General features: G+C 44.8%; 1 protein-coding gene across 1 annotated transcript in view; it reads left to right on the top strand.

Annotated features, from left to right (window-relative positions):
- The first annotated feature begins 2,644 nt into the window (after positions 1-2,644).
- The window catches only part of ATAD2 (ATPase family, AAA domain containing 2), a 63,120-nt gene continuing 53,987 nt past the window's right edge, over positions 2,645-11,777 (top strand). Inside the window, exons 1-4 of the mRNA XM_019528123.1 lie at positions 2,645-2,871; positions 6,776-6,918; positions 8,057-8,106; positions 10,595-10,748. Of these exons, the coding sequence (XP_019383668.1) occupies positions 2,716-2,871; positions 6,776-6,918; positions 8,057-8,106; positions 10,595-10,748 (503 nt within the window). The 5' untranslated portion in view covers positions 2,645-2,715. The remainder of the gene's footprint in view (positions 2,872-6,775; positions 6,919-8,056; positions 8,107-10,594; positions 10,749-11,777) is intronic.

Genomic DNA, 11,777 nt, shown 5'->3' with positions numbered 1-11,777 from the left:
GGGGGGGGGGGGGGGGCTACGGTTTCCCTCTTGGAACCGAAAACAACCAAATCATATAATAAAAGTCAAACATCTACATAATGTATTTTAGTTTTGTCAAAAACTATTTTTGTCCTGATTTATATGTGTTTGCATGGTGTATATAGAGGTGATTGCATAATAGCTCAAACTACAGTCTTACTCTTATATACTGTGTGTGGGGGCACGTGTGGCATGTGGTTGGGGGGTGGGTGGGTGTGTATGGTGGGGTGTGGGAAGTGTGTGTGGGACTTGTGAGAGTGTGTGGCTGGGTGTGGGGGTGTAGGGTATGTTTATGTTGTGGGTGTGTAGGTTTGTGGATGGGGGGTGTGAACCACTCACACACTCCCCCTTATGGTGCACAGGCCCTGCCACCAGCAGCAGCAGCAGCAGCAGGCCCTCGGGGTGTTTGTGGCCTGTGCAGGCACAGCCACCCAGTGGCATGCAGCTCCAGCCAGTTCCAGGAGCTGTACATGGTGGCATGGCGCGGAGCAAGGTTGGCTCATCTCTATTGTGCAATGCTCCCTGCGTCTCATGTCCAGCTTCTCACGTGCCACTGTGGGGAGACCCAGCACGATGGAGCCAGCTGCCTTCCCCACTCCCTGCCGCCACATGTAGCTGCTGGGGCGTGCAGAAGTGGAGGGAAGCCCTGTCTCCTGCTTCCCAGTGATATCCTGGCAGCTGCATGCAGTGGCAGGGGGCAGCGAAGGCAGCCAGCTGCATGGTGCGAGGCTTCCCCCGTGGCACACAAGTGCTGGGAGCTGCCCGTGAAATGCTGGGAGCCCAACACAATAAAGGCAGGCCAGCTTGGCTCCACTTCTTGCCGCCACATGCAGCTCTCAGAACTGGCTGGAGCCATGTGCTGCCAGGTGGCTGTGCCTGTGTGGGCCATAAGCACCCCAAGGCTTCACGATGTGCTGCTGCTGCCACAAGTAACAGGGGCTGTGCACTGGGGGGGGAGGAGAGTCTCCACCCCCACACACACACCCACACCCTGCCCACCCAGGCCCCAAGCTTCATGCCCCCACCAGCCCCAGCCCCATGCTCCCACTCAGCTGCAGCTTCTACCCCCTAGCCTATGCCTACTGCTGCTTCCCTACCTGGTATCCTGAGCAAGTGCTGTAGCAGGGACCCGGAGGAGCCCCTGGAGGCTGGAGAAGCTGAGCAGATCCCCTGGCAGCTGCAGCAGTGGCCCCACATGGATGCTGCACATGCTGGCTGGGCTGGGCTGGGACCCTTCTGTGCACAAGGGTGGGAGCAAGATGCAGAGGCTGGGCAGGGTACAATTAATTGGTGGGTGCCTGCTGGCTGGATGAAACCACCTGGCGAGTCGGATCCAGCGGGTGGGTCATATTTGGCTGCCCCTGTCTAGCTCCATCCTCTTTGGAACCCCCTTCAGGTAGTTGAAGGCTGTGATTAAATCCCCTCTGTCTTCTCTCCTCCAGACTAAATAAGCCCAGGTCCCTCAGTCTCACCTCAAAAGTCGTGTGCCCCAGCCTCTGAAGCATTTTCATTACCCTCCACTGGACTCTCTCCAATTTGTCCACATCCTGTAGTGGACACAATACTCCAGATGTGGCCTCACTAGTGCCAAATAGAGGGGAAGAATCACTTCCCTCAGTCCACTGGAAATGCTCCTACTATTGCAGCCCAGTATGCTGTTAGCCTTCTTTGCAACAAGGGCACACTGCTGGCTCATATTCATCTTATTGTCTGCTGTAACCCCCAGGTCCTTTTTCGCAGAGCTGCTGCCCAGCCAGTCACCCCCAGGCTCTACCTGTGCATGGGATTGTTCTGTCCTAAATGCAGGACTTTGCACATGTCCTTGTTGAACCTCGTGAGATTCCTTTTGGTCCAATCCCTCGAGGTCTCTCTGACTCCTAGCCCTACCCTCCAGTGCCTCTATGACTCCCCCCAGCTTGGTGTGTCTGCACACTTGCTGAGGGTGCACGCTGTCTATGCCATCTTATGAGCCACGTTTTCACACCTGAAGTAGAGTTGCCAACCCTCCAGGATTGCCCTGCCATCTCCAGGAGACTGCTGAGAGTCACCAGGGAGATAAATGATAGGGCATTCATTAAATAAATATTAAATGTTGAACCCAATTTATACAGTTGTCTAGTGGGTTTTTAAAAACACAATAGTCATGTACATTTGCTTTCCTGAGTACAGTGCAGTAGATCAGTCATTAATGTCCTTACATCCTCCCGAAATAAATTCAAACAGTTGGCATTCCTACCCCGAAGACACTCACAATGTGTGTGGCACCCCAAAAGGATCTCAAGGCCCCCCAGGGAGCTGGTTATGGAGCACTTTTCCAGCGGCTCCGCCCAGTGCTGAGGGTAGTTGGAGAGCAGCAGGCCCTGCGAGGGCGCTGTGGTGGGCGCTGCCGCTTTAAGAGCCAGGCGTTCGAAAACTCCTTTGGCGGGAAGGGGGGGCGGGGCCAGCGCCGCTCGGCTCCACCAATCAGGCGCCAGCAAAACACTTCCCTTCACTTTCACGCGCCAAAATCCGAACGGGGCGCTTCACCCTCCCGCTGTCTCCCTCCGCTGCGCGCCCGGGACTATGCGGGGGGGGAAAAGTCCGCGCGCAGCGAGGGGCGGTGCTGGGGCCGGCGGAGGGATACGGCGGCCGTTCTCGTGGCGCCAGAATTCGGAGAGAGGCGACGCGGGAGCGGGAGGCGCTGCCGCCGCCGCCATGGTGATGCTGCGCAGCGGCGCGGGGGGCTGCGGGATGCCGCGCCGTAACGCGCTGGACTCCAGCTCTGAGTTCCTGTCGCTCGACTCGCCCTCGCCGCCCGTCCGCCGCGTCTGGACCCGCGCTGGGGCCGCTGCTGCGCGCGCCCAGAGCAGCGTGAGTAGCGCCGGGCCGGGGCTGGGGGAGGGGCGGAGCCCTGCTGCTGCTGCTGCTGCTGCTGCTGCTGCTGCTGCACGTTACCTGCATTGCGCGGTTCCCTGGTGAACACTGCAGTCCATTTCGGCCGGCCACGCGTGCAAAGCGAGCCCCTGCTGCACGTTACGTATATGGCGCGGTTCTCTTTGGACCAGCCACCGTGCGGAGGGAGGTCCCAGCTCACGTTACATGTATTGCACACTTCACTGGGGGGGACAGCGGTTTTGACGGTCATGTGGGCAAAGTGAGACCCCTACTACACGTTACATGTATTGCGCAGTTCCCCAGGGAACGTGTGCTGTGACTGTGGACTGGCTGCCCGTGCAAAGTAAAGCCCCTGCTTTTTGCTGCATATATTGCGCAGCTCACTAGTGAACGCTGTAGTCCATTTCGGCTGGCCACCAGAGATGTGGGGAGGAAAATTTTCCAGTGCTTTATTTTTCCGTGGAAAATTTTCTGTTTCTAAAAAGTCATTGTTTCATAAAATTCATTAGTAATAATGAATGGATGCCAATACAATATTGGGCAAGCCTGGCAGTTTCAAAGTTGTAATGAATGTTTTTCAGGTGATTATCCCTAGGAAGTGTGAGAGAGGGTACATGTATGTTTTATTGATTTGTAAACTGGAGAGTAAATACACTCACACTCGCATAATAATCCAAACCAAACATCAAGTTATGAATTCACCTAATTGGCTGTGCCATACATTCATGTGTGCAAGGTAACAAATTATACGAGGAACTAGTGAATCATGCAGTAAATGTAGACTGGACACAGGTGCAGTGTGGTTATCGTGTCATTGGAAGGACACTCTAAAAAGAGCTGACTGGCTACTAAGTTAGTGCTTGAAAATGTGGAACAGCTCTAGATCTGGTTTCTATCTGGCTTTTAATTTGAATGCATAGCAGGGCTGTAAGGCTCATGCAACGAGCAGGAGAATTGTACAATGTTTGCATAGGGTTTGAACACATTAAATGCATAGCACGATTTACCCGTTCATTGTATAATTCTTACTTTGCCCAGCTGGTCAGTATAAAGTAAGGATCATCCAGTTAAATAGTGAATCATGCAGTCAGTGTAGACCAGCTACACAGGCAAAGTAAGGATCACACAATAAATTGGTGAATCACATGATTAATTTAGACCAGCCACCCTTGTAAGGTGAGACTGGCCCCAAAGGGCAAAGTAATGATCCCATAATGAACTGGTGAATTGCACAGTCAGTTTAGACCAGCCACCCATGCAAAGTCATTATCACACAGTACAAATGTCTGTCCAGCTCTAAAAAGAACCACCCTGCTATGAAATTAGTGCTTGAAAATGTGCAACAGCTCTATAGCTGGTTTCTATCTAGCTTTCATGTGAATGTATGGCAAAGCCCTTTGGCTTAAAGGCACTGCTGCAGTGGTGCTCAGCCTTTTGATACACCTGGCAGCCCTCGTTGGACTCCTGGTGCCACCTCCCTAGCAGTAGTGAATTGAGCAGCACCTCATTTCAAACGTTGGTTCTTTGATGACTGCTTACCACCTTGCAGAGAGGCAGGGCAGCAGCCAAGCAGGGACAAGCCTCAGCCTGTGCTTATCTCTGCACCTCACAACATCCTTCAAAAGATCCCGTGGCACCTCAGGGTGCCTTTGCATCCTGGTTGAGAATCACAGCTCCACAGGTACCAAGGTGAACCTCAAGGCTTTATTCTTGTGGGTGGAAGTATGGAGCTCTGGCTCAACCAAAATAAAGACATCTAAACTAGTGACTCTCAAGGTGCTATGGCCTTGAGGGGTTGTAAAATGCTTTCAAAAGCGAAGTGGGGTAACGTGCAAAATTTGTACTGTAAATACACAAACCTATACATGATTTACAAAATAAACCTATTTGTAGACCTGCACATGATTTGGTTTGTAGACCTGCATATGATTTACATGATTTGTAAACCTATACATGATTTACAAAATAAACCCAGAGATTTCAAATTGGATATTTTAGTATCAAAAACATCCTGACCTGTTGTGGTCTTTCTGAGTCCTTTGTCACAGAAGAATTGTTACTATTATTTTTCCATAGTTAAAAAAACAAAACAAAAACAAGGGAAAGCTGAGATCTAGGATTTTCTGAGCAGTGCCTCATGTCTAACAAAGTTGATCTAAGCTGTTCATAGGTTATGCAACATACTGATGCTTGGAAGCTGGATCATTTGGTTAGAAAGATTAAACCAGGTCTGTCTCTGTTTTTCTCCCCCCTCTGTATTTAGGATTTCTTGTACATAAAATTCAAACGTCCACAGTTACTTTGCAACCAAATGCTTGCAGGTGTGATAAGTACTCTGTAAGTCATAAATAATAACTTCCATACAGAGATTTAAAATATAATTCTGTTTTTAATTAAGTGCAAAATAGTCCCAATTTTAAATCTTTCATATTTCTGAAAACTGAATATATTTTACTTTAAACTGTCCTTGAGCAAGGATGTATGCAAGACCAGGAGGAATGTGTAGAATTTGTCTGTTTTTTTTTGAAGGATTTGAAATGGAATGCCTCCCTGAATTCCACCATCACTAGCTCCTAGGTAAACACCACAGCAGTATGAAATTGAAACTGATGCATCAGAGCTAGTTCAGTCTGAAAATACGAGGTCTGTATTGTTGAATGTAGCTGTCTCAGTCCTCTCCAGGTCAGGCAGTTCTCATAGTGGCAGAGTCAGGGTCTCTGGCAATAGAGACCCACCAGGTCTCTGCTGTCAGCCAGAACTTGGGACGTTCCCCAGAGGAGTTTTGCCCCTGCTGCACACATGGAAAGTTCTCTGTTTCTTCGTAGCACAGTTGTCTTGGGCATTTTAATTAAACTTCTCTTCCTTTCTGTGGTGGGTTCATAGTTTTCTTTTTAAGAGCTACAAAACTATGAAAGAAGAAAATCTTTGATTTTTCTGGGGTGTGTTTAAAGGACAGTACTTTACTTCCCTTTGCTTATCAGAAACAAATGGCAGTTACAGAGAAAACAGTTGGCTGCTGGCCTGTGGATGTTTACATCAAGACAGTTAAGCAGGGAAACCAGCTGGCATATGGTTGAAATTCATAGTGAGGCAAGTGAGCAGGATACAGGGAAGCTTCCTTTACTAAAATCAGGACAGAAGTGATGGCATTAATGATCTATTTTTCGTAACCCTCTTGCCAAACTCTGTGAATAGGACCATTGTTCCTACAATTTACAGAATAAAAAAAAGAAAGTTGCTCTGAAACTTTCTCAATTTTGGAGAAAGGCAAGACCATGCCAAGAGGAAGAATTTTCAGATCTGGGCCATCACATAAGCAGGATTGATGCTCAACTTCTGTAAAATGTGCTGGCTCCTGCATCTTTTCTGATACTGTACCAAGGAGCCCTTTGTCTCCAGTGGCTTTGCCTTATTTATCGTCACTCAGTACTGTCACCTGCACTCAGCATGAGCGCAGCATCAAGAAGTGTGAGCTAGTAAGATTCAGATGTCTCTTCCTTGGAGAAGAAATTGCCTCTTCCCTTCTAGCCTGCAGGATTCCCCCCTTTCCCCCCCATGGTATGGCTGTTCTCCTTCAGACAACTTGTAGGCCACATGCCAACAGATTATCATAGCCCCAGAGCAATCCCTCCCTCTTACCACACCCTCCCCCAGCAGAGAATCTGATAAGGAGCAGCAGTTGCTTATGTTAAGGTAGCAAACCATCATGGTAGTTCAGAGAAAATTAAAAAATGTTGTTCTAACTTTAGTTGCCTCACTGAGCACTGACACAGAATCCTTATGTGAAAATTTGTGGGTAAACGGAATTTCCTTTTTAACTGCATGCACACTGTTCAAATGCAAACCCTTATCATTCTTTATTATTATTACTATGTTTTAGGAATTTTCTTCTAACAAAGTTGAACGTTTCACTGGACACTGTTTGAGATCAATGAGAAAAAATAACCTGTCATCTTCAGACTCCAGCTTTGACAATAGTATGAAGGTACTAAGTGAGAATGTTAATGGAAGGCACTTTACAAGGTAAATGCTTTTTTTCCATGTTCCTTAGCCACTGTCAAATTGAAATCTAATAATTTTAAAAATCAAGGGTGAAAGAGTAAAAGTATTTCAAATGCTATTCCAGTACCTATGTTCTCCCCCTCCCAGTTTGTACTTTTACTATCAGTTATCTTTCTTTCTATCAGAAATATTCTCTTAAAATGTTGTTGTAGAGACCTGTACAAATCTGGCAATGGTACACAATGCACAGGAGACTATACATATATTTTTTTTCAAATCTTCTTGTTAGGAAATTGTGCGTTCAGTTTTTGAGACATTAGTATATGGCATGTTGACAGTATCCCTTACAATTTTAAGGTATTAATCTCTTATTCTGCATTCTTATTTTCAAATGTTTACACTTTCTTAAAATATAACACTTCCCAGGGTTAAAGTTTTGTCTACTCAGCTCTGTGGCCTGTCCTTGACAGTTTTAGAACAGACTACTTCATTCACCAGTATTGAATTGACTTATAGATTCTTGCCTAACCGGTTCTCCTATTCAATCTCTGGGCAACTTATACTTTAATTGAGAAGGGAATGGAGCCATGAGTCTTTGCTGGGGAGGGCTGTATAGAAATCAAATGGATAAATAAAATATAATTATTGAAAAATGCTTAGTTGAAACCTACCAGGGATGTTCTAATGGTCAAATTAATTTTAATTCAGGAAATGTACAACTGAAATGAACTTTTGTGCTATACAAATGCTGCTTGTAAAAAGATGATGTAGCACATCTCTTTCTTGGCTCAACTAAAAGAGGTGGTCTAATTCCACAGTTATACATATGCTTCATATCCCAGTCTTTTGTAATCTTTAGAATTCATCTTTTTTTTTTATTTTATTTTATTTTAATACCTAAGTATGGTAAACCAGTGATAACTTTTTCCAAGCCTGGAAATACAAAGTCCAGACCTTTGAACCTGCATCATCTAGCACAATTAGGTCCCAATTCTGCTTGTGGTGTCTTGGCTGTATGAAAATTGTAGATCTCTTGTATGCACAAGCCTAAGTTTTAACTTGGGTTCTACTCATTACCATTTTTATAAGAAATTAAATGTTCTTGTAGAAAAGGATTAAACTGGTTCAGTAACTTTTAGTCTTTCTTTTCTTTATACAGGCAGTCAGCAAAGCTGCAGGCTGACAAAAAAAATGAAGATTGTAAAGAAGGTAAAAATAAACCCCTCCTTTCCAAGTTCGTTAATTAGTTTGATAGCCTATAAAGGGCATGTTTTATTTGTTAGGTTATTTCATTACAGTCTGTGTAGTGCTGAATACACTAACATAGGTGCCAGAAAATGACTAAGAATGCAACCCCGCTCCCCGTATCAAATCAGGTATTTTAGTTCCATCTGTGTTGTACAATTCTGTGATGGCCAACCTGTCTCGTATGTCACAAGTGGCAAGCACAGCAGCTGTGTGGGATACATGAGGGTGCTGGGTAAGCCAGCAAGTGACCAGGGTCCCCGAAACCCCCTCATGGCTGTCAGCAGGTACGCATATGCAATGAGACATGTTGGGGCTCTGCGGACCCCAGTGCAGCTGCCTGCCACAGCCAACTTGGGACCATGGTCCAACTGCTTGTGCAGTCCCCGTTGTCCACTCTCCTTCCCCCTGCTCCAAGACTACAGGGTTTCCCATCCCTTTCTCTGCTTAGAGGTGTTTTTTTGCAACGAGCCTGCCATTTTTTGCAAAAAATGTGCAATTGCATATTTGGCATGTCCTTACATATGGCATTGAAGGCAGCACCTTGTCAGGAGGGTAAGACCCTGCTTGTTCTGTCCCATGGGAAATGTGAGCCTGGAAGCTGTTGCTGAGCACATGGCAAAATCATTACTTTTTGAAAGTATCTGGAGAGACACAGCTGATAAAGAACAGACAATGTCCCCGCAAGCCCTGGGACTCTGTTGCCAAAGGCCACCTGTGCACAACTAGCACACAGCAGTGTCTTTCCACTTCTTTAAAATGTTTAGAAGAAATGCTTCTATTTTGTTTTTATTTCTAATTCTTAGTTCAAGAGATGCAAAGCAGTTAAACAGGTGGACATCCCCAGAGCACACGGGGCCACAGGCAGCCACTGTGTGTGGCATATGAGCTCCAGGCACTCAGTGGAATGGAGGCACTGGGGGCTCACACCTCTGGCTATGCAGTGGAGAGGCAGCAGGCTGCTTCTGCAGGAGGAAGTGTCAGCTCCAAAAGCTGAATTCAGACTTCACTTACCCTGTAGCTGCTGCCAAACTTAGGGCTTTGGATCCTCATTCACCATATAAAATTGCAGTAATTTCTTCAGGGCCAAGAAAGAGTTAACCTGGCTCTTGTGACTCTCTCTCTCAAGTGTCCTGCCACTGCTTGGCTTTGCACGTTTAGAGACTCAAGCTCCCCTGTTATTATTCTGGCACCCTAAGCTACAGATTCTGCCAGATAGATCTGTGGGGGTCAGGGGTCAGTGACACTCGGGATGAGGTGAGGCTTAACTTGTGGCATGCCTGCCAGTAAGTTTGACCATAACTGGTTCAGTCAGTTATTAGAAGTTTTCTAGCTGGGCAGTACAAAGGTGTCTATTCCAAATGCTTCTCTTGGCTTTCATCAGGCAATAGGTTCTGCAATCTGCTTCTGATTTGCTTAAAGTATATTATTAATAATTACATTTGAACTAGGTTTAGGCTTAGCAATCAAAGATTTTTTTTCAAGTATCTTTTATTTTCCATTTTTTTAAATATGTGCCGCATTAACTGTGGTCTAGTGGTGGCCATTTCCTTTCCTTTCCATTTTAATAACAAGCGTTAGTGTGAAGTTCCCAGAAATGTAGTAACTGATGCTGTGTCTGAATGCTGGTCCAATTTTTGGAAAGCGACTTCAGATACTCATTTTTCAGGTGCTTAGTTTTGAGACAACTTCATTGTATTGAAAATGTTAAGGGAATCACGGTGTCTCAAACTTAAGACACACAGGTCAGGTAGCTGCTTACAAATAACTTAATACAAATATTTAAAATTATTTGCATGGTAGTAAAATGAGTGAAAACATCTTAAAAGTAGACTGTAAAACCTATAGGATTGTAATTTGTGTTTATTTGTAATTATAGGAATATTTATTTCAGTAAAATAAATTAGAACAAAGGTTGCCTTGAACTCTTGCGTAGAGCAGAGGCTGGCTATCTAGAGCCTGCAGGCCAGATCCAGCCTATGAAAGTCCAGTCTAGCCCAGGAGATAGGTGGCACCATGTTGCCCATCCACTCAGAAGCATGTCCGTCTGCTGTGGAGTTTGCTGGCCTACTGTGTCTGGGCTTATCCTGGCTGCAGGGGGAAGGGTTGAGACTTGCAACCCACAACAATGGCATGTTCCAATTTCTAGGGGTGGGTGCTCGCAAAATGTTGCTGACCCATGCCCTGAAATACAAGCGCACTTAGTTATACCAGATCAGTTTTCAAAACTGTTAAGCAACTTCTCCATAGATGCTTTCTGAATAGAGAATTTGAACATGTATAAATACAATATAAAGCTTATTGCATTTTAAATTCAAAATTAAGTAACTCTAATGTTGTAATTAAACAAAAGCCCAAAGCTGGCGGATTTTTTTGCAAGATTATTTTACATATTGCGTGGGGGGCAGTGTATTAATTAATATTAGACATCTAGAAATTTTAGTAATTTCAGTCACCAGATCACTGAAGACCAGAGCAGATGTGACAGCAGCAGAGCAAGTTCATGAAGAGAGCAGAGATGTGGAGGTCCGTCGCAGCTGCCGAATTAGGCGAAGCCGATATAGTACTACAAACCAATCTGTATTGTTTGACAAACTTATAACAAAGTGAGTGTTGTTCTATCCTGCAAAGTAGGTTAAACAGTTCCTAGAGACTTACCTCTAAGCATGTCATAGAATGACATGCTTTGTTAATCAGGGATTTTCTTTTCTTCAATATTGCCTGCACTAGAGGCAACATCAAAAATGTTTAATTATTAAAAATGTTTGCTAAAGCTAAATTTACTGTAGCAATTCTTTGCATATTCCTACATAGGGAATGTATATGCCTTGATGTACTGCTAAAGTTCCTGGTCTTCCAGGATTCATTACCAATGGGGCTACACAATGCCAACTCATAGCATAAGGTGTTCAGAGCCAAGGTTATAAAATGGCTGTGCCATCCAACTTTTTAATTCCTTCTTTGGTGTTAATTGTAGATAATAGGGCTTTTTCCACGCATGGATGACTCTTGAATCTTGCGTATATCCTGTCTGGTTTGACATACGAGTAAATCATTCCAAGAATAGTGGAGCTGCTTGATACAGGGATCCTAAATGTTCTGTACTGTCATAGACATCAATAGAGGCTATATCCAGATGGGATTCTGTAGTACAGCAGTTTCTTTGTTTCTGGATCTCCTTCACAACTGAATAGATTTAACTTCACACCTGGAAAGTTGTGCAGCTCTCTTCAGTATTGTAGCCTTGATGATAAAGGAGAAATTGACTGATTTAGTGACCCATCAGTCCTCGTCCTTTCTTCCTTTAATTTTGGCTTCTGAGCTTTTGGTGTTCTGGAATGGCACTTTTGCAGCTCAGGCTGCCACTTTTTTTCCAGAAAATTCTCAAAACTTAACAGCAATTAAAGGGTATAGCTAACAAGTGTTATGAAGAAATAATTTGAGGTTTAGAACAACTGCTAAGGGAAAATATTTTTTTTTCTCAGAGAGATGCTATTGACTTCTAACTATCAGTCAGAAGCATAATTCTTACAAAGTAACATTAACGTTACTGTAATTGAACCAAGAAAAAACTTTGGTTTCTTTTGTTTATAGATTTTTTTTTTTTTTTTTTTTTTTTTTTTTTTTTACAGGGA

The sequence above is a fragment of the Gavialis gangeticus genome, unplaced genomic scaffold (assembly GCF_001723915.1).
Source record: "Gavialis gangeticus isolate Ggan-Ray unplaced genomic scaffold, GavGan_comp1, whole genome shotgun sequence".
Taxonomy (NCBI): domain Eukaryota; kingdom Metazoa; phylum Chordata; order Crocodylia; family Gavialidae; genus Gavialis; species Gavialis gangeticus.
Note: the sequence above shows the minus strand (reverse complement) of the source record. Positions and strands in the feature narration are given on the sequence as shown.